The sequence below is a fragment of the Crotalus tigris genome, unplaced genomic scaffold (genome assembly GCF_016545835.1).
Source record: "Crotalus tigris isolate CLP2741 ecotype Arizona unplaced genomic scaffold, ASM1654583v1 scf7180000018525.42219311030:4301911, whole genome shotgun sequence".
NCBI lineage: Eukaryota > Metazoa > Chordata > Lepidosauria > Squamata > Viperidae > Crotalus > Crotalus tigris.
Genome location: NW_024097057.1, coordinates 970,427 through 993,939, shown reverse-complemented (window position 1 = coordinate 993,939; position 23,513 = coordinate 970,427). Strand labels below are relative to the sequence as shown.

At 41.5% G+C, this 23,513-nt stretch overlaps 1 protein-coding gene across 4 annotated transcripts in view; it reads right to left on the bottom strand.

The window, feature by feature from the left end:
• LOC120312590 (c-Maf inducing protein) overlaps positions 1-23,513 on the bottom strand; it is a 118,226-nt gene that overhangs the window by 14,004 nt on the left and 80,709 nt on the right. For 2 of the 4 annotated variants that reach the window (XM_039353479.1, XM_039353480.1), the window contains exons 4-9: positions 12,281-12,442; positions 10,419-10,460; positions 8,098-8,160; positions 6,928-7,008; positions 2,344-2,447; positions 1,396-1,500 (exon numbers count right to left, since the gene is read on the bottom strand). In XM_039353479.1, the coding sequence (XP_039209413.1) occupies positions 1,396-1,500; positions 2,344-2,447; positions 6,928-7,008; positions 8,098-8,160; positions 10,419-10,460; positions 12,281-12,442 (557 nt within the window). Of the gene's footprint in view, positions 1-1,395; positions 1,501-2,343; positions 2,448-6,927; positions 7,009-8,097; positions 8,161-10,418; positions 10,461-12,280; positions 12,443-13,087; positions 13,211-13,750; positions 14,303-23,513 lie in introns of those variants that run through there. The other 2 variants (XM_039353481.1, XM_039353482.1) reach the window with 2 other exon arrangements.

Below are 23,513 nucleotides of genomic sequence, written 5' to 3'. Positions count from 1 at the left end.
CCTCTGACAACTACAGATGTGTGTGTGTTTGTGTGGTGGAAGATTTTCAGACTACACAGGAACACACATTGCTGCTTTTTTCACAATCAGATATCTGCTCCAGCTTGTTCAGTATTGCTGCCTTCAGCAAGGAACAACGGGACCCTTGTCAATAGATTTCAAACTGTAACCTTCATAAGTCTCAGCAACAATGCTTGTTGGCCAGGAATTCTGGGAACTGTAGCCAAAAATGTCTAGTCCAGGGGTCCCCAACTACCGGTCCATGGACCAGTACTGGCCGCAGCATGCCAGCAACTGGTCCACACAAACAAGCAAAGCCCCATCCACGGGATGCGGGCAGCACACAAAACCACGCACTCTCCGATCCACGGAAAAACCTCTCTCCATGGAACCGGTCCCTGGGGACCTCTGGTCTAGCAGACATCAGGATGTTCATAGCTTGTCTAGGCTGATTTTCAAAGATTTTCAATCGTTCAATCAGAATAGAGATGGAAGGGACCTTGGTATCATTTCAGACAAATGGCTGGCCAAATGTGATTTATGGGCAGTAAAGCACCCATTCTGGGCTCATATTTTTTTCAAATGGTCATTAAACAACTGTTCATAACTGAAAAACTATCTGTATTTTACAAGGATATTTTAAAAATCGGGACAGATCCTATCTCATCCTATCTTTGGAGATCAGAACAGATCCATAAAGAAGAGGGGGTCAACCTATTTTTCCAAAGCACCAGAAGGTAAGACAAGAAATAAGGGATGGAAACCAATCAAGGAGAAAAGCAACCTAGAACGAAGGAGAAATTTCCCAAAGGTGAGAAGAATTAACCAGTGGAACGGCCTGCCTCCAGAAGTTGTGGGTGCCCCATCACTGGGGGGTTTTAAGGAGGGACTGGACAGCCACTTGTCTGGACTTGTATGGAGTCTTCTGCATGGGCAGAGGGTTGGACTAGAAGACCTCCAAGGTCCCTTCCAGCTCTGTTATTCTGCTCTGTTCTGATTCCATGCAAGATATACATTTATTTCTGCTCATACAGCATAGTTCTCTTCATAAAGATCACAAGCTTGAAGCAATGTGCTCTCCTGTGTTGTTTTTTGAAGCAAGGCCAATGCCTCTTCACCAGAAGGCTTCTGAGCTTCACAGAGAGTTAATAAATAGCATCCTGGTGAGCTGGTCTTCTACCAACCAAAGGTCTCCCAAGCCATGCTGGCAAAAGCCCAAATCTGCCCCGTTCCCCACAGTTTCACCCCAATATCGAGAAATACCTCCACCCACATCTTCCTCCCTTTATCCCTACAGAGTTTGCTAGGACAAACGTAACACCTTTTGATGCAAGTGCATTTTCTTGCTCTGATGGTTCTCCCTGAAAGGGCTCACTGGGAGATGCAGCGACTGACCTGTTGATGAATTCTTCATAGCAAGAATAAATGGCTGCTAAACAGACAGCAACGAGATTCGGAAGGACCCGTGGATGCGGACACTGACCAGTCGGGCCGTGCATACTGGAATGACAGAGCAGGGATGTGAGATGGTGTATCCACGTTGTTAAGGCAGGAGCAAGCATAAAGTCTTAACAGAAGAGGATATCTGTAGCTCAGGCTTGAACTGAGGGGCCCCTGGTGCTCTCTGAGCTTGATGGTTTACTTGAAGAAGTTTCATGACCCAGCTGTGTAACATCATCAGTGTTAGAAAGGAGTGGGGTTTACCTTGTAGGATAATGAAACATCTGCAACAAAACCACCAAACTTAAGAGAGCACCAAGGTCCACACAATGTGTAAATTCAGTTCTCCCAATTTAATTCCATTGGGATTGCAGAATGCTGCGCCTGGGTCCCAGTTGGGAAACCCCAACAATTTTTTTTAAAGAAATACTTTTATTTTATGCTTATTAATGTGTTAGGTCTGTCAGCCAGGTTAACAACTGTATTAACCTAACACAGGAGTTGAGTGTTGTGTCCTGTGGCGTATTCTACTAGTTGTTAGTACATTATTGTTATTTTATTTGCTTCACTCTGTTTTATTCTTTTAAGTTTTTGCTGGTCATTGACTGAGTAAACATTGACGGGATTCCATTTATTGGATTGAATAATTTATTCAATCAATTCAAATCAATTTATTTGAGTGATTCAGTAATTTATTGATGAATGGAGATGAAACAGCAAGGAAGTGGATCCTCACAGAAAGAGAAGGTCTGCTAAATTATAGGCCAATGTTGAGAGAAAACACCTTTTAAACTCATGGCCAAATGTTGGCTATCAAGGCTGCTGGCACGGAAAACAGTTGACGTGAAGCAAGGACGAATATCCTACAAAGGGAGAGATTTTTTTGACCACACGCATATTTACCTGTGAATAAATTTCTTTACCACTTCCATGCCTGCATTCAGTTCATTCAAGGCCAGAATATATTCTTGGGTAAAGAGTCGCAATCGAGGACATTTACCAAAATCCTGTCCAAAACAGAAAAAAAAAACAAGGAGATAGTTAAGATTTGGAAGTGCTAAGGTGTGGATCAGGGGTTCTCAACCTTGGCAACTTTAAGACTTGTGGACTTCAACTCCCAGAATTCCTCAGCCAGGAATTCTGGGAGTTGAAGTCCACAAGTCTTAAAGTTGCCAAGGTTGAGAACCCCTGGTTGGACCTTCAATAAGGATGTCTTGAGGAACGGAAAGTTTTAATCGGTGTTTATACAGGTATCCCTTGACCTACAAACATTAATTTAGTGACCATTCAAAGTTACAGCGGCATTCATGGATACCTTTGAACAAGACTGTGATGTTTCTCTGTGTCATATATGTGTGTGCATATGGGTATTTTGGGGGGAGCTGAATGCAACAAATTTCATTTTTAATGTATACTGATTAGTGTACATTTAAAGTGACAATAAATTTTTTATTCTATTCTATTTCTATTCTGTTGAAAGAAGGGTCCTCCTTGTGACAGTCATAGCAGCCTCAAGGTCAGGTAAGCAAAATTTGAATTCTTGGCAACTGACATGTACCTGCCACAGTTGCAGCCGTCCCAGGGCCATGTGATCACCGTTTGTGAACTTTTCAGGTGGTTTCAAAGAAGGAAAGTCAATGGGAGAAGCCAGATGTTTCTAAACAACCGTGTGAATTGCTTTTAATTGCTTGCAAACTTCCACAGCTTTGAAGTTGCTGTTTGTAGATTTGGTGTTTTCGAAATGTTTCTTCCCCTGCTTGAATGAAACGTGGTCTAAAAGGAAAGTTTCCAAAAAGAATAAACATGCCAAATAGGGCCAGGCTAAATTCTGAGGCAGAGAGAAGCAGCTGAGTCAGCCAGCTGATTTTTTAGATGTCACGAAACAGCAGCAAATTTGCTAGTTTATTGAATTTGCTGCTGTTGTGTTATTACAACACTGGTGAGCTCCACAGCTTCGGAGGCCAAGCTCAGTGGATACCTTCAGGCAGTAGACATCCTTGCTTTCCTTTGAACATTTGGGTCTTCGGTTTTACTTGGAAATAAGGCACGCAGGGCTGAGGGTGGGACACGCAGCAGTCTAAATTGGTCCAACAAAATCTGCCACCGAACATTCTCCAGAGGTTTTGGGCTACAACTTCCATTGTGGATGGAAGCTATGGGCCACTGCAAACATCTGGAGGCTTTCAGGATGCATGTCCACATTAAAGATCAACAGTGAATTCATTCTTGAGCTCAGAATCTTATGTAGCCCAAATGAGAGCCATAGGGATCCAGGAATTGACAAGATCAAGGGATAGAGAAAGACCTAACATTTTAGGGGGAAAATACCTAGACAGAAGGAAGGGGAAACAGCCCAAGATAACTAAGCATGTTTGTCTGTGAAAAGAGAGGGGGGGGGGGAATTGTAACGTGTGTCCCAGTGGTGACGCAGTGGTTAGAATGCAGTACTGAAGGCTAATTCTGCCCACAGCCAGGAGTTCGATCCTAACTGGCTCAAGATTAACTCAGCCTTCCAAGGAAGGTAAACTGAGGACCCAGATTGCTGGGGGCAATATGCTTAGAGAGAGCTGTAAAAGCACACTATGAAGTGGCATATAAGTCTAAGTGTTGTTGTTATTGCTATTGTTTCTGTCTATCAGTGTTGAAGAGGGCACAGCTAAATTGCTAGGTACCCAAATGAAGGTATTCCATTTCCTTTTATGTTGTTATGGGTGCCACACCACAATGTTTGCCCAGTCTAGCAGTGAAGGCATGAGTATTCTAAAAAAACTGGTATGAAAAAAGTTCAGGAATAATTTAGACACAAGTTGCAAATGTGATTGGTTCAGAAAGGGAGCAGGTAGTAGTATGGACATAAATGATTGATTGCCCACTGTGACGCCTTTTGCTCTGTTCTTTGTGACATTCCTCAGTCCATTGGCTGAACATCATCCCCATGCTTGGCCAGCAAATAGGACTGCCAAACTTGCAAAAGGAATCGAGATGTTTTTGGCGGATTTATGCCTCCACTTAGAATACCATTAGCATAACAAATGTGTATATAATATCACTAATGGCAGTTCTCCAAATTCATCACGACCAAGAAGATTGAGCCCCTCTGGAGCCGGGGCAATGCAAAAACAGAACATCTGAACATCAGCTGCAAAGAAAATGAAGTTGCTAAGGCAGAACATAAATTTCTACTCTGGGTAGTCAAAGCACCCTTGCAGTTAAATGATCTTCCATGACAGCTCTGACTGATGGTCAATTGTCTTTTGCATACTGGAACTGACACATTTTAAAATAATCCCACATTTGGTTCCCACTAAGAAAGCTTTTCTTTCTTGAATGGCTGTGCAGATTTTTTTTTTTTTTAAATTGCACATGTGAAAAATGTCACTAGATTCAAGAGGTAGACATATGACCAAGCCAAGTGAAAAGTTGCAGGCAAAGTGCCAGCCCCCTGTTTCATGTTGCAACATCTTACAAAAATCTGCAAAATCAACCTGGGCGCATTTTTTTTAAAGGGTGTGTGCTACTTATAAACCAATAGATTTGCTGCAAAGCATAAAGGTGATTGTTTCATCCCAGGGTTTGGGCAAGATTACTGCCTAATTAAAAAATACTACTCAAGCAATTATCTTTGTTTCAATGGATTAAGATCTCTATTTTACAGGAAAATGGAAATGGACATAAGAATATAAAATCATCAGGCTATTGAATCCAGTTTTGTTAATACCTGATAGCAATTCTCAGGGGTTTTGGGAAGGAGGGACTGCTCTCCTTCATAAGATGTTCTGGCTTAGTCTACATCTTGTATAAATCATAATGGGCTTTCCATTTAGTATACAATGCAAATCCAGACCTTCTGTCATATAAACCATGGTTTATGGCTTAGAAAATCCGTGAACCCAATTGAACCTTATGGTAAGCAACACAATGGTTTAGTATAGGACAGGAGTAGGCAACCTTGGCTCTTTTATGACTCATGGACTTCAACTCCCAGAATTCCTGAAACCACACAACCATACTTCCATAATCCCTCATGGAAGCTCCTGCTTGGCGGTTTGGAAAGACAAGTGATGAATCAATCTATTCACTTACCTGGCTGCCTACCTACCTCTCATAAAGTGAAAAGTTCTTTGACTAAAACTTGATTCATGATTAGCGCATGAAGCTTGCAAACTTGTTTCGGAAGCTGTTTGCTATGCTCTTCTTCTGGAAGATTCTTTCAGTAGACTCTAGCGTCTTACAAATTTGGGAGCTCTTTAGGATCTCCATCAAAATATTAATCAAGCCTGACCGTATCTCAGCCCAGACAAGACTGGCAAATATATAGAGAAAGCCAGTTTGGCCCAGTGGTAAAGGCACCAGGCTAGAAACCAGGGAAGTGTGAATTCTAGTCCTGCCTTAGGCATGACGACCTGCTGGCTGACTTTGGGCCAATCCCCAGGAGATGGTGAGTTCTAGTCCTGCCTTAGGCATGAAAACCTGCTGGCTGACTTTGGGCCAAACACTCTCTCTCAGCCCACAATACCAGGTTTGGATGACAAGCCTGTTGGTCAATTTCTGTCACTATCAACGGATCATCATTTGATTGATCCAAAAGAAACAGACCCTGCCAGTTGCAAGAAAATGCTCGGAAGAAAAAAAAATAATTTCTTTCAGCAGCTTTTACAATCAAATCATGTTCCTTGATTCAACTTCAAGGACACAAGTCAATAATATGAAACAAGTACGTGAGCACGGAAGGGCTAAGACCTGCCTTCCTGCACTTGTGAAAATAAATCACAAGTGTCTCTTGAAGGTGGGAAGAACGTTTCTGTTCTTACCTGTAATGCATAGCTTGTTCTTTTTATCCCAGTATCAAAATGAGGTAAGTTCTACTTATAAGTCTTCCCATTAAATAGTGTCTAGAAAACATTTCAGGCAGAAAGGCAAGAGAGCAGTATATGAATATTTACTTATCCGTTCCATGATTCATTTTTTGAAAAAGGATGTTATTCCACAGTTGCTTTCTATGTTTTTCATTGTTCACCAAAGACAAAAAGGTAGCCTTTAGGAGGGGGACAAAACCTCCACAAACTTTCCCCAAATTTGCCTTTTTAGCTAAACAGGGAGATAGGCTTTCACTGAAGAATGAAGCCAAGTTGTTTTAGGACCCGAGTGGTACTTCAGTACTCATCGTTAATTGGTTTTGGGAGGCACAATGAGTACCAAAAATGATGACAATTTTTCCCACAAGGAATAATGTAGTGAGTCACAAGGCAGCCAACAACGACAAGTTCTAGCTTGTGCATTGGTTACCAAACAAATGAGGGACAAAATGTTTGTGTTAAAAGGCATTGAGTACCAAATTTGATGAGCTTCAACCTAGTTGAGTATCAAGGTACCGCTGTACCTGCTTCTTTGTTCCATAAATATGTCACATGGACATAACAGACCACCTAAAATAGCAGCATTTTGTGTAGAAAACTCTGAACCAAGACAACAAAGCGATGGACTCACCATGTTATGTTTTAGGATTCTCTGTACCACTGGAGTGAACACTTCTATAACCACCATGGATCGCGGGCGTTCTCGGCAATGCTGCATCAAAAGATTACTGTGTTTAAAAAGAGGCGAAAAGAAGCACAATCCCCGGCCGCTAATAATCCCAATGCTTCTATTAATCTTAACAAGTTAAAAGGGCCTTTCTTTTCTAACCCTCAGTTTTATAAGGACTCTATTCCCCAATCTACTGGATAGATCTTTGCAAAGGGCTTCAAAAGTGTTTCTCAGTCAGGATCACAGAAGCTCTGTCTCATATTGCCTGTTCATCTTCTTTCTGAAGCTATCAGGGACTGGCCTGGAAACCATCCCTGTTAAAAGCAAGCGAGATCTAATGCTGAACAATGATCCACCAAATTACAGCATTTTGCACCCCCAAATTCCCAGTATTAGATTAGGAATTCTAATAGTTGACTTATTTCTTTCAATAACATTAAAAGGTCCTGGTTATAATTGGAAGCACATCAAAACAGCCATTCTATAACGTTGTTAATAAATACTGGAGCATCCCTCAGTTTGAATTTTTATCCCAGTCAATTGTTGCCTTGCTTGCTCCCTTATCTCATTATCTCTGTTTCTATCTCTGTATCTTTATCATCTATCTATCTATCTATCTATCTATCTATCTATCTATCTATCTATCTATCTATCTATCTATTACCTACCCACCCACCCACCCAACCAACCCAACCAACCAACCAACCCGCCCACCCACCAACCAACCATGGTGTTTATAATCCATGCCAATCTTGGAGGACTGTAGCTATGGACAGCCTCGCTAGGTAGATCAGCAAGAAATCAACTCTGCAGAAAGTTAAAACAATTTTTATTGAGAGGGGTTGCAATAACAACATCTTTAGACTGATTGTGTTGTATCTCCTCCATTTGTGCTCCGGTAAGGGAGACATCTGTCTTAGCAGCTTCTGAATGTTATCAAGTTTCTCTGGACTAAAAAAAATGTTTTCTCCCCTTTTATCTAGATAACAGTTTCTGCGTATTTCCATCAAGGTTACCTTCCTTACGCTCTACAAACAAAACCTTAACTTGTTTAAGGAACTGCCAGGAAGAAATTTTTGGACATAGGTTGCAAAAATTAAAAAAAAAAGAAACAAAAGAAATCAGAAATACCTTGCAAAAGAATTCACACAAGTCAGGCGGTGGGTGGTTGTTTTCCAGCAAAGGAGCAAGTGCCTAAAATGATGAAGGGATGATAGTACATTTATATTAATTTATACTCTGGTAGTTATATCAGAAATAGGGTCTATATTATTTTTCCATCTCAAATAAAATGAACAAAAGGGCTCTAGTAGGCAGAAAGTTACTACAGAAGATTAAATAAAAGACTTCTTCGGAATCCTGAACCACATTTCATTTAACAGGGTTCTAAACATTTGGGCTGCCAGAGCAAACAAGACTATTCCATGACTCATACATGGAGCTTCATCAGCACAAGAAGCCCGATTTTCATAGAAGGTTCAACAGTGGTCAGGCTGGCAGTTTAACTGTTACTGATGGATGAGCATTCCGGGGTAAGTGCAATTATGTAGGGAAGAGATGTGGTTTCTTCCTCTGCTATTTGCTTTCAGAAACAATTATTATTCTTCCCTTTCTGTTTTTCAGTACTCTTAACGGTAATAAGGATCTGGTCTTCCCTATCCAGAACACAGGGCCATCTATTACTTAAGACATTCTGAAGATCACCTCTTTTTCCACCTCTGATCATTTGGGCCCATCTTTATACCCTTGGCGTAACAGCCCTGTTTGTCAAGCCAGCGAAGTGTTTCCTGACACTTAACAAAAACAAAACCAGGAAGATGGGAATTTTCCAGAGCAAGTGGAATCTTCTTCCTTTCCAACAAAGCTCTTGTTTTCCTATTCCTAACTTCATCCTTTCTCTGTCCATTGCTAGGCAACCCAAACGCAGTTACATGCCATAACGGCAATAAGAGTAACAGCGGCCACAGTGGGTGTAATAAGATTATATCACTGCTGCCACTATTGTAAATTATGAACTATTGTCAAAACAGAAAGTTCTTCAGCAAAAGACCATGGTCTAATCTGTCCTGGGGCTGAAGAATTCCAGGTACCAGGCTGCAAAAAACAGATTTTTTTTTAAGACTGGAAGAGCTTCTGTTAAACCTTTCTCACAATTCTTTTTCAGCACATCAATTCTCTGGGAACCAAACCACTTAAATATCTTCCCTTCCACTTGAAGAGACAACCAACACACACACAAAAGCCACAGGCCTACGTTCAAGCCAAACAGTCAGCATGGATAGAGGGAAGGAGTTATCCTGTTGGAAGACTGATTCATTTGACTAACCTACACAAGCTGAGATAAAATTCTCTGTTATTAAAACCTCCTGAGAACTGAAAGGAAAGTAATTTCCTAATCCATGTGTTGTTGTTGTTCAGCTGATAAGTCATGTCCGATCCCTCGCGACTGTATGGACCACAGCTGTCTCTCAGAGTTTGTCCAAATCCATCCATCCATCCATCCATCCATCCATCCATCCATCCATCCATCCATTTCCCATAAACTGGCCAAAACCTTTCTTTTAGAAGTTGCAATGGCAAAGCATTGATGGGGTATCTTGTTGAGGCAGCTTACCCTAGCCCAGGGCTGTCAAACTTACAACATCACGTGACATGTCGTGACGTATCGCAACTTTTTCCCCATTGGGCTAGGGCAGATAAAGATGCCCACCCCATTGCCGGCAATGGGGAAAAAGTTGCGATACGTCACGACATGTCACGTGATGTTGTAAGTTATCCAATTTCTGATCCTGTAAAAGCCCACCAATTCACATTCTAAATCCTATTCTACTCCTCTGGGAAGGCTGAAGGTAGTGTGACTTTTGCCAGCTCACCAATTTCAGAGTAAATTTGGCCTGGGGAAGTAGCTGAATTGAAGGGGTCACTTCAAAAAGGTCAAGATGATCTATATAAATCTTAGGTAGAAAGATGTTCCAGTGTGGACATACCATGGCAGAGAGCTTTGGTTCCTAGATCCACAACTGATGGGACTAGGATCATGCCAACTGTTCAACTTATATGGGATCCTTGCAGTGAACAAAATCACCTCCTATATCCCTTTCAATCCTTACATTCTACTAAGTTTTATAGATTCTGAATGTAAATAAATGCTAATAATACAAGCTATGCAACAAACGGGCTGTAAAATTTAATTCTTGCAGCTTTCTGAACTTTATCCTTTCTCTCGAAATATTTTAGGGGGAAAAAAATGAAAAGAATGTCCCCAAATTCTCAAGATGCTGCCCTTAGCTATTTCTTGAGTGTGTATCCCTGGAATGAAACCATGTTAAATCTGTAGGTTTTTTTAAAAAATGGCAGAGACAAATCGGGGAGAAAGAATACCCTAGAGAAGTCACTCAAGGAAGGAAACAGATTATTTCCCCCCCCCCAATAAAAGAGTTTTTATAACTTACCACAATAATATTTTCATGTTCTTGAGTAGTTAAATTGGTCGCCTGAAAATTGAGATTACATTAATGTTATATTTATAAAATTGAGATAAGCTTAAGATTACATTTATAAAATTGAAATTGCATTACATTAGCAATTACATTAAGAAATCAATGGCCGATCATTACCATTATCATCAATCTGCGTTGGTTTCAAGATCCATCCACTTTGTTCTCCCACAGGGGCCCATTTCCAATCAGTCTGGAGGATCACCCATTAGGCTAACTGATGACGCATCCCTCAAAAGATCCAGGTGTTGACAAAGCGAACATGGCATACTGCAACACCTGTGACTCTGTTTCCCCCAGCAACATCTCCCATCTCTCCCAATTCTCCCGCAACCACCAAACCGGTGAACTCAATTGGTTCCCATCTTGACAATAATCATTCACAATAAAGGAGCCAGAAAATGTTTCAAAAAAAGAGATTGAACTATCAGACCAGATGGATAACCAGCCTAGGATGGTGTAAATCAGCTTCTCACATGTCTATATTATGGGCCAGGATTTTTAATGGGCAGCTTTTTAAATGGTCAATCCGTAACTTATGGATGGGATGATCACTCTTAAAAATAACGGGAATTCTGGGCATCCACAAGACCTAGAGTTGCGAAGGCTGGACACCCCTATAATACGAGGAAAGGAAAGGAGTCCCTGAAGATTTTACTCAGGTAGTTGTTGCCAACTATAGAGGGAGGCGCTCATCTCCGTTTCAAGACCACGGAGCACTATCCAAAGATGTTTCTGCAGTCATATGGCCAGTATGATGTCACAGATCACTGTTTCCTCCCCACCCAAGTGGTACCTATTTATCTACTCACATTTACACGCTTTCGAACTAGGCAAAGATGGGTGCTCACCCACATTGCACGATGCTCAGCTCTCAAACCCAAGCTGCTTGGCTTTCAGCCAGTAAGGTCAGAGCCGAGGTGGCGCAGCAGTTAGGGTGCAGTACTGCAGGCCACTTTAGCTGACTGTGTTCAGCAGGTCAGCGGTTCAAATCTCACCGGCTCAAGGTTGACTCAGCCTTCCATCCTTCCGGGGCTGAGGACCCAGATTGTTCGGGGCAATGTAAATATACATATATACATTGCTTACTGGTGTACACCGCTTAGAGAGTGCTTGCACTTAAAGCGGTATATAAGTCTCATAAATAAATAAATAAATTTTAACCGCTGAGCCACCACATTGCCTTATAACGGATTCTAATTGATTCAGAATGAAAAAGGTCTTCTGCAGTCACGACATAAGCCTAAGACTGAAAATCAGGCTTGTCAGATGCTATCCTTTTTCTATCCTGCTCTATGGAGTAGAGAGTTGGTCTCTGACAGAAGGCCACCTGAAGAGACTAGAAGCATTTGAAATGTGGATTTACAGGCGGCTGTTAGGTATAAGCTGGGTTGACAAAATCAGAAATGAGGAGATGATAAGCCGCCTGGGAAAGCCAAGGGAAATCATCAAAACAATTAAAAAACGAAAGTTAGAATATTTTGGACATGTGATGCGACACCCAGAAAAATACGGCATACTCCATTTAATCCTCCAGAGAAAGATGGAAGGCAAACGAGGTCCAGGCAGAAGAAGAACATCGTGGCTTCAAAATCTAAGGGACTGGTTTGGACAAAACTCAGCAGCACTTTTTCGTGCAGCTGCTGATAAAAACAGGATTGCCAACATGATCGCCAACGCCCGATAACGGATATGGCACAAGAAGAAGAAGAAGAAGAAGAAGATTCTAATTAAAAATCTCCTACATTAGGTTTACTGATTTCTTGATTAGGATCATGGAAAACAGAAACAAAGAGACATCATTGCCAAAGGCTTACCTCTGAAAGCAACTTGGAAACAATTTCTAAAGGAGCTTGATGGATGGATTCATCCTGCAAAGGGGAGGTTAATGCCATGTCCACCAAAGTCCGGATCTCTTTCAGGACCACCTCTAAGCGGCTTGGATTACTGAGCACTTTCTTATACTTATAGATCTTTTTCTAGGAAAAAAAAACAAATATAGATAGGATATTTACTTAAGGTTTACGTCAAGGTCACGTCCAAGTTCTGTCTGCTTTTAGCTCTGAAGGCAGGTTGGACAACACTTCAATTTTTAACAAAAAAATTTTTAAAGGAAAATTTTTGCATAACATTTTCTCCACTGGGTTTGTAGGAAAACATGTGTAGACAGACCAAATGGAGGGGTGACAAGCTGGATAAAGCTTGATTTGGAAACTTGATCTCCATCACTCCTCTTTGGTCTTCTTACACTGATTTGTTGAGTTGCTTCGATTTCATCTCAAGAAAACATGCAATTGGCACAATATACACAAAAAGAAAAAAAATGTTTTCTAAGAAGATCTTTTTAGCACTTGAAAGAACATAATGAAGTCTGTATATGATTTGACCTGCTGAGTAACCACCTCAAACCATCCAAAGGTATTTTTCTACCCGTTTTTCCTTATGTTTTCTGTCTTTCTAGATAATGAGTTTGGGAAAAATATTGCCTTATCTTGATATTAATTTGTATGCCTTTCATTGTAAACAAACAACTATATATATGATTACTTGGAAGCATGTATTTTATATTATCAAACACATCTAAACTGCTAAATTTACCCATAACAATGGTCAAATATACATGCCAATGTCTCTGTCCATACATCCATCCATCCAACTATCTATCATCTTGGAGAATATATTGATCATTGTTCTTGTTTTTGTGGATCACTTTTTCAAATACCAGAATACCTAAGTACCCACAATACCTAAAAATAAATAAAAGAGAACAACATAAGACTCATCCAGCAAAACCAACAATGTTCAATAATGTTTGAAAATGCAGTTTTCACTATGGAAGATCGGCGGGCACTTGATCTTAAAAAATGATTGGTCTTCAAAGACATTGTTTTAAGCTCATTGATACCACATTTTGCACAATTCTACTTAGAATAAAATCATTTAAATGGCAATCCTACACAAACCATCAACAAGAGGATCCAATGTAAAATTATTGCCGAAAAGTGCACGGCACAACGCACTTTTTCTGATTTTTTTTTTAAAGTAAAAACAAATGTTTCAGACTATGTATTTCTGCCTAGCTGAAGAAGTTTAACAACGACAAAAAAAAAAAAAAACGGTCATGGTGCTCTCCTGTTATTTAGCCTACTGGTTCATCAAATAAAGATTGGACAGCAAGGGAGGAAAGCAAAAGAAGTTGAAAATAAACATGAAGTAGATTTCAACAAGCTACAGCAGTTCAAATATCACTTCCCCCATCACATTCCCTGCCATTAATTTACTCCCACCTCAGACTCCATGTGCAAAGCCAGCCTCCAGTGTAAGAATCCTGTTAGAACAGCTAGTGATGGTTGATGGCAGACAATGAAAAGAGGCACTCAAAATAACAACAGCATCCACAATAGCGTCGTCTTCTTCTTCTTCTTCTTCTTCTTCTTCTTCTTCTTCTTCTTCTTCTTCTTCTTCTTCTTCTTCTTCTTCTTCTTCTTCTTCTTCTTCTTCTTCTTCTTCTTCTCCTCCTCCTTCTCCTTCTTCTCCTTCTCCTTCTCTTTGACCTTCACTGAGCTCTGTAGCTACAGACTTCTAAGTATATATTTTTCTCAGAAACAATGTGATTGCTACTTTTGGAAGGAGAGAGCTGGAGAGCACGGAACAAATTGTCTGCCACTAAAGATGGGACAGGAAAGATTAGAGTGGATATCTGGAAGATATACTGTATTTTTAAATCGATCTTCTTCAGAGTTAATTTCTCTTTGGCCTCTCAGTAAAGAAAACGGACAAGAAGAATCTCTCTCTCTCTCTCTCTCCCCCCCCCCCCCACCTCCTATCTTTCCAACTTCTGCTCCTGGCAGCTGTCAGGGCCAGAAGGATTTAAACCTCTTTGCATGATGCACTCTTTATCTTCAGGAAATGTAACTGTAAAAATTACAGCCCAGCCCAGGAAGGGGTTGGGAAGATACTCATAAACCTCCAGAGACAAACTGTGGCATACCTTTGATTTGTTCTTGGATGTGATTCTGCACTTCTCAAAAGAAAACAAAAGGATCTGACTTGCTCAATGCAGTGAAACAGCCATTTGTGGGTGGGTGGGTAGGAGGGTGGGATGCAGGGAAGAAAGGAATGAAGGAATGAAGGAATGAAGGAAGAAAGGAAGGAAGGAACCCACCCACTGCAAGGCTAGGTATCATATCTGTTCTATTCATATTATGCAGAATTGAAAGTAGTGAACAGCGATGGGAATGATAATGAAGAGGAGAAAAAACCTGGAACTTGATTTTTTTCCTCCTCTTAATTCTATAATCACTACCTTTTTAAAAAATTTGTGCTGTATTTTAATTTTTGGAATTCACAATGAATTAAAAACAACAACTGATCACAACAATATTTATTAAACCTAGAATCTCCAATACAAATAGTCCTAACTTACGACCACAACTGAGCCAAAAAATTCTCTTGCTAAGGGAGACAGTTGTTGAATGAATTTTGCCCCATTTTACGACCGTTCTCGCCACAGATGTTAGGTGAATCACTGCCGTTATAAAATTAGTAACCCGGTTGTTAAGTGAATCTGACTTCCCCATTCGCTTTGCTTTTCAGAAGGTCACAAAAGGTCACCACATGACACTGCAACCATCGTAAACATGAGTCACTTGCCAAGCCGCTGAATTTTGATTGCGTGCAATGGTCGTAAGTGTGAAAAACGGTCACAAGTCACTTTTTTCAGTGCTGTTGTAACTTCAAACAGTCACTAAATGAACTGTTGTAAGTTAAGGATTACCTGTATTATTGATAACATAGTATGGTGAGGCAGCAGATTAAATCCAAATAAAACAGGCATGTCTAAACACTGTACATGAACTAGAAATGACGCATGATAATTTTCCCTTCCTTCTCAACCTCTCATGCCAAGTGAGCCTCAGTCACTAGAGGATTTCATGACATCAGCAAAACTTTGGCATGATCTCAGCTCGGTGAGTTGGGATTGGAAAGGCACGCAAATGGAAATAACACCCGCCATGGTGGGATTTGCACTGTCCCTTGTTGAATCAACAGGAGCTTTCCCGAAGGAGATCCATACCCAACACTGTCTGTTTTAGCTGGGTTTATAATCCCTTTTTTTCCTGACCCCAAATCCTCTCCACTGGTATTCTCCCGTTTTTCCCTGAAGGAAGCTCACCCGAGAGATTTCAGCATTTTTTCCATGATTTAAATATAGACATCAAAACGGATCTTTTTTTCTGGGGGCAAAATCTTAAGTCTACTCCAATTCTCAACCATGATAGGATTTCGGCTTAGACCAGTTTCCTGACAATGAATTGTTTGGGGTTGGTTTTTTTGTGGGGTTTTTTTTTTTTTGCAGGTGTGCTGAGGCTAATAAAACATGCTTCAACTTTTCATAGGCTGCATTTGCAGAAAGTGCTGATTTATTGTTCAGCCCAAAAATCAAATGACAGCAGCAGGAGAACATGCCAAGAAATCTGCAAGACATCCCTTCTCAAACTGCTTCATCTGTTTTCCTGGAAAGATTTAAAAAAATTCCCAAAGTTCAATTCCCCCCCCCCAAAAAAAATCTGCACCACACAATATTGAGCATTTAGCCACTTATTCATAACCATGTACATAAAGATACCCAAAGATGCTTTTTCAGGAGGCAACTGTAGTTTCTTGGGAGGTTTTCTTGAAGATGTTTTGCTTCTCGTCCAAACATGGTGGGGATTTACACTCCTTGCAGACAGCCGGTCATTTGCAATCTTTTAGAGAGAATTGTTGAGGCCACTTGGAGGTTTGTCTGTGTCCCCAGGGTCACCCATGTAGTGCAAATGGGTATGGAGCCTTCTTGGAACTGCGGAAAGGACTGTGTTGTGGAATGCAAATGGCCAGCTCTCTGCAAGAAATATAAATCCTTCCATTCCCCACCATCCAGTCAGAGCTGAAGAAGCTTCTTGGATGAGAAGCGAAACATCTTCAAAGAAAAACAAGAAAGTCCAGTTGCTTCCTTGAAAAAGCACCTTTGGGACATCCCGGACCTGGATGACGGAGAATCTCCATAGACATAAAGATAAGCCTTGCTGGGTTTTGCCATGTTTCCAAAGCTCAAACTGGGAACCTCATAAGATCTTTTTGATTTAAACAGGAGCCAGTAGACTGCATATATCAACTGCTAATTATTTGGCATTTAATTCACTCAATGTAGTTCTTATATTTTTCGTTCAGACTGCAGCACTTGTCCGGTCCTGAACCCAGTTTAATGGGAGAAGCTAAATTCATTTAATGACTAGGTGATTCCCATAACAAGTGCAGTTGAATCACCTGATCACTACGGCAAAAAGGTCATAAAATAAGGAGTTGCTCATTAAACTACTGCCTTGCTTAGCAACAGAAATAATTCTCCCAATTGTGATCGTAAGTCAAGGACTATCTATGCCAGGGGTCTTCAAACTGGGCAACTTTAAGACTTGTAGTGGACTTCAACTCCCAGAATTCCTCAGCCAGCCACCCATTTACAGCATCATGAAAAGTGTCTAGAACAATTTGTTGGGGGGTGGGGGTGGTTGATGGAAAAACAAGGTCTCTCATCCTCATGCCATGTGTCTCCATGATTCTAAATTTTTATATAGCTCTTTAAAATTTTAAGTCTTTTTATATTTATCTTTTTACTGTTTGTAAGCTGCCTGGAATCACCTTACTGCGGAAAGAGTCGATGCATACATTTAATAGATAAATAAATAAAATAAATAAAATCTCCCCCTCCTTAAAGCTTCCATCTCTTTGCAAATCCCACCCAGAACGAATGCTGCTGAATGGAGACTGAAAGCAACTTTCCATAGCTTAGCCTACATTGAATTCCTTTTTATAGATGGTGGTTTGGCATGCACACATTTGCTAGCTGCTACCCAAGGGTAGTCCTCGACTTATAATAGTTCATTTAGTGGCACTGAAAAAAAGTGACTTGTGATCATTTTTCACACTGACAACCTCTGCGGCATCCCCAAGGTCACGTGATCAAAATCCAGGCGCTTGGCAACTGGCAGATATTTATGATGGTTGAAAAGTCCCAAAGTCACGTGATCACCTTTGGCAAATCTTCTGACAAACAAAGTCAATGGGGAAGCCAGGTTCACTTTAACCACCACATTGCTAACTTAAACAGCTGCAGTGATCTACTTAATAACAGTGGCAAGAAATGGGCCAAAATTTACTTAATAACGGATTCGCTTAGCAATGGAATTGTGGGCTCAGCGGGGACTGCTTCTAGTCCCTTGGAAGAGCAGAACAGGAAGTTCTGGTGACAATGGCCTTATCTGCATGGACCTTGACCTGTACATCAGAGGAAGAAAAGGGGAGGAGGGGGTGTCACGAAACATCCTCGTTGCAAAGAAATTAATAGGCCTGATCAGCCGGTTGCCCAGGTAACCAGCCTCCGGTTTCAACCACAAGCCTGACCCAGGTACCACAAAACATTAAATGCATGTATCCATCATGGCACACACATGTCAAAACAAACCGTGACTGAGAGTGGAGGTTCTCCAGGAAAAAGAATAATGCGATCTTCCAAAACAGCCTCCCGGCACGGGAGGTCCTCAAATCACAAAAGCTCTCCCACCTCGGCACTGTCCTCTTTGCAGAGAAGCTAGTCCTTTATTTGTTTTTGGTTTTTTTTTCAGAGCGATTTCTAATTTAGCCAAGTCTGATTCCCCCATCCGGAGCTACTACCCCCCCTCCTCCCCCGTGTTTGCGAATCGGATTAGAAGGAATGCAGATTTCCCTTCGGGGGTTTTACACTTCAGCTGCAGCAACCATCTTCCTAGCCTTTCCCTGCAGCTCCCTTCTGACCAGCGAGCTCTTCCCGATGTTGAAAATAAGATATTCTTTCTTTCTTTTTCAAAAAAAAAAATAGAGAGAGAGAGAAAGAGAAATCCGTTTACCTACCTATTCTGCTCCCCCTCCTTCTGGCCAACAAAACAAATAAAATGAAAAAAAAAATAAATAATGTGCTATTCTGCTGTGGTTTTAGCCTCGCTTCGCCATAAATGGAATGGATGGTTCTCTTCCATCCACCTCCTTGTCATCAGCACAAAGCGAGCAGCAGGCTGCTGGAGATGTGGTTTTCAGAATGCAACTGCCGCTCCTGCTTTCCCCCCCCCCCCCAGCATGTTGGAGGATGGGTGAGACACCCGAATGCTGCAGATCTGTTTCCGAACAGCCCTTTCTGGAGAGGCTGGGGACGGGTAGGGTACAGAGGAAGAAAAAAAACAACAAGCTTTGTCTCTCCCTGCTGCCGGCGTCTACAGTTTCCCCGGGAAGTGACCCATTTCATCCATCAGGACTGATGTTGCCTGGAATTAAGGAGAAACTTGCTAACAGGAAGAGCAGTTAACCAGTGGAACAGCTTGCCTCCAGATATTGTGGGTGCTCCATCACTGGAGGCTGTTAAGAAGAGATTGGACAGCTATCTGTCTGGAATGGTATAGAACAGGGGTAGGCAACCTTGGCTCTTTTATGACTCGTGGACTTCAAATCCCAGAATTCCTGAGCCAGCATGGCTCAGCTTGGAAACCTCTCCCTTTCCCCTCAGCATGGCTGGCTCAGGAATTCTGGGAGTTGAAGCCCACGAGTCATAAAAGAACCAAGGTTGCCTACCCCTGGTATAGAATCTCCTGTTTGAGCAGGGGGCTGGACTAGAAGACCTCCCAGGTCCCTTTCCAGCTCTGTTCTGAATTTACCTGTGCAAGCAAAGAATACAGGTGGCCCTCGACTTACAACAGTCCATTTGGTGACCGTTTGAAGTTACAGCAGCATTGAAAAAAGGGACTTAAGACCATTTTTCACACTTAGGACCGTTGCAGCATCCACGCCATGGTCCTGTGATTTACATTCGGATGCTTGGCAACTGACTCACATTTATGACGGTCACAGTGTCCCGGGGTCATGTGATCAACATCCTTTGCCCTCTTCTGACAAGCCAAGTCAATGGGGGAGCCACATTCACTTAACAGCTGTTTTACCAATTTAACAACTGCAGTGGGAAAGGTCGTAAAATGGGACAAAACTCACTTAACAACTTTCTCACTTAGCAACGTAAAGTTTAGGCTCAATGGTGGTTGTAAGTTGAGGACTGCCTGTGTTATGGTTGGCCCAAGCAGATCTTGATTGACTTGCTCTTTTCATAATCGTTTGGTGTTTAGGAACCGTTGCTTGGTTGCTAAAGTTCAGAGGTGGCATATCTTTTTAAGGATCTTATTCTGATCCAGGTAGTCCTTGGCTCTTGGCCAATTTATGAGCCCACCATTTCTGTTGCTAAGTGAGACAGTTGTTAAAGTGAGCTTTCCCCCATTTTACAGTCTTTCTTTCCACAGCTGTTAAATGAATCACTGCAGTTTTTAAGTTAGTAACAAGAGGTTGTTAAGTGAATCTGCCTTCCCCATTTGACTTGGTTTGTCAGAAAGTCGCAAAAGGAGATCACGTGACCCCGGAACACTGCAACCGTCATAAGTACATGCCAGTGGCCAAGCAATCTGAATTTTGATCATGTCACTGTCGTGATGCTGCAACAGTTGGAAGTCTGAAAAACGGCCGTAAGTCCCTTTTTCAGTGCTGTAGTAACTTCAAACAGTCACTAAATGAATTGTTGTAACTTGAGGACTACCTATACCAGGGGTAGGCAACCTTGGCTCTTTTATGACTCATGGACTTCAACTCCCAGAATTCCTGAGCCAGCCTGGCTCAGCTTGGAAACCTCTCTCTTTCCCCTCACCATGGCTGGCTCAGGAATTCTGGGAGTTGAAGTCCACAAGTCATAAAAGAGCCAAGGTTGCCTAGCCCTGACCTATACAAACACAACGTATATTTGAGGCTTCTCTCCCCCCCCCCCATTTCAGAAATGACTTATCACTCTGTTCTACAGATGGGTCTCAGCATCTGGGGGTATCATCCCTGGACCCCTAACAATCTCCTGCCCAGTCAGCTTTGTTTGTTAAAAGGATGCAATTTTAAGCAAAATTCAAAAGCACGCTGCAAAGAAAATTGTTTTCCTCCAAAATTATCCTAGTTCCTAAAAAACAACAACAATCCACAATCTTGTTACTGTGGGGAAACTAGAAGGAGGAAGGAGAATTAGGTATGTTCACTGCCTTGTATTCTTTGCAAAAATAATAAGGGTGGGATATAAATTAATAAACATACAACTCAGGACTGCAGGGAGGACAGATGGAGGGAGGGGCAAAGAAAGAAAGAGAGGAAAACCAAAAAAAATAGATTACTAGTCTGCAAAGTTGAGGCCGCTGTAAGCTGTACTATCTGCCTAACTCCTATTAAATCAGTCCCATTTATGTCTAACTACCCAAGTTAGGTTAAGTCAGCCTAGCACTGTGTGTTCCAGTTGACTGGACAATGTAATAATTTCTGAGGCTGACATTTATAGGGTAACAATAAAATGGATGAATAATGGTTCAACCCTGGCATTTCTTCCCATTAAGTAAGTCTTGGTGGATTCATCAAGAGATCAAGGGACGCTGTTGATGGGAGAAAGCTTCAGAAACTGGGATTCTGCCATGACTTGGCAATGTTAAAATAGTCAATCCACAGTTTTAAGGGCTTATGTTCGTGCCAAACCATTTCATATCTTTTAGTTATAAATTATAGAACAACAGAGGTGAAAGAGGCCTTGGAGGTGTTCTAGTCCCACCCCCTGCTCAGGAAGGAAACCCTATACCATTTCAGACAAATGGTTGTCCAATCTCGTCTTAAAAACTTCCAGTGTTGAAGCATTCACAACTTCCGGAGGCAGGTTGTTCCACTGGTTGATTGTTCTCACTTTCAAGAACTTTCTTAGTTCTAGGATGGTTCTCTCCTTGATTAGTTTTCATCTGTTGCTTCTTGTCCTGCTGTCAGGGGCTTTGGAGAATAGCTTGACTCCCTCTTCTTTGTAGCAGCCCTTTAGATATTGGAATACTGCTATCATGTCACCCCTAGTCTTTCTCTTCATTAAACTAGACATACCCAATTCCAGCAATTGTTCTTTATATGTTTTAGCCTCCAGGCCCCTAATCATCTTTGCTGCTCTTCTCTACATTCAGGATGCCAGTATGAAATCATACATCTGGACGTAAGCAAATACTGGGACTCTATGGTCATCTAATTCATTTTTATGCAATGTCAAGAAGAGCATGTACACCAAAAATACTTTTCATAACTTTCTCCAACCTTCAGGAGATACTGTACATTTCTCATTTGGTACTAGGTGCTGGGAAAGCAAATAATTTTCCCTACTCTGATTCCAGTGGATTGTTTTGGGGAGAAATGAGCATTGTTCCCCTAAGATTATTTCCTTATGCCAACATGACAATTTCCCACATTTATGTTAGGATAATTTACTTCTAAAATGTGTAGGTCATTGTTCAGAAGAAGGTTTCCAGAGCTATTTAAATATAAGTAGACTTTCTTCTTCCTGGCAGGATTCCTACATAAGCCTTGGCATGTAGTTTTCTTGGAACCACACAATACATGTGAAGCTCATAAAATTACAATTAAAAATAACCGAAATATAATCAAGTCGCTAGTTTTAAAACAAAACATTAAGACATTCACATAACATTAAAGGCTTGGCACGTTGGACGGATAAGAAAATTACTCAACAACAGAACATCTATGGCTGGGGGCCATCACTGGGAAGATCACAGAATATAGAATCATAGCGATGGAAGGGACCTTGGAGGTCTTCTAGTCTAACCTTCTGTTCGAGGCAGGAGACCTTATACCATCCCAGTCAATTTCGAAAAACCTCTAGTGATGGAGCATCCACAACTCTTGAGAGATAAGCTATTCTGCTGATTAATTATCCTCACTGTCCGAAAATTTCTCCTTAATTCTAGTTTGGATGAGTTTCCATCCATTACTTCATGTCCTGCCCTCTGGTGCCCTAATGAGTAAGTTGGTTCCCCTCTTCTCCATGACAGCCCACCAAGTATTGGAAGATGGCTATCATGTCACCCCCTAATCTTTCTCTACCATAGGCTAGACACACTTAGATCCCTCAACTGTTCATCATAAATTTAGCTTCCAAACCATTCATCATTTTTGCTGCTCTTCTTCGCACACTTTCTAGGACAGTGGTTCTCAACCTGTGGGTCAGGACCCCATTTGGGGTCGAACAACCATTTCATGGGGGTCGCCAAACAAGGCTGTCTGCCATTTTTTTCCCCTTTTCTTTGGCCACGCCCCTGGCACCCGGTGATGTATAAGTGGTTGGGGGTCACCACAACATGGGGAACTGTATTATGGGGTTGCGGCATTAGAAAGGTTGAGAACCACTGTTCTAGGATCTCAGCATCCTTTTTGTATCGTGGTGACCAGAACTGAAGGCAATATTCTATCTTCCCCCAGTTTACAAACAATTCTTTCTTGCAGGGATGACGGCATTTTGGATCTACCCAAAGGATCACATCCAAAGAAAGAGATTGCTAGCAATATATGACTTCTGCATGTAGAAAGTGACAGAAATGGGACAAAACAGAGCAGGTATCCTTGTGGTGGGTAAATCCAAAGAGACGGAGTTGCCTCCCTTAATTGCAACTGTATCCATGGACCAATTTTACAAGGCATAATTCTCTTCTCAATGTTCACGAGATATTTCCAGCTCTCCACCATTTTCTCTCAAAGTAACTCAGTTTTTAAAGGCAGGAACGAGGCTGTTCAGAAGAATTAAAGAGCACGGACAGAACTTCTGTCATTTCTACATAACTGGTCCAAGAGCTGCTTAAGCCCCCCTCTCTGGAAACGCTCAACTACTGTCCTAAATAAGGATTTATGATGCTGTTATAAAACTCCACCTCCAAAATCCTGCCAGATTCCCTCCCAGGTAAACAGTTTAAACATTAAGCAGACACTCAGATGGGAGGAGAGAGAAAATGAACAAGAACAAATCCTTGAAAGCAAGGCAACAGCAACCTATGGACCATACTAGATAAAAGCAAAACAGGAGTGCGCACACATATACACTTTCAGAGCACATGAAATGGCTATGATAACAATAGCAATAGCACTTAGACTTAT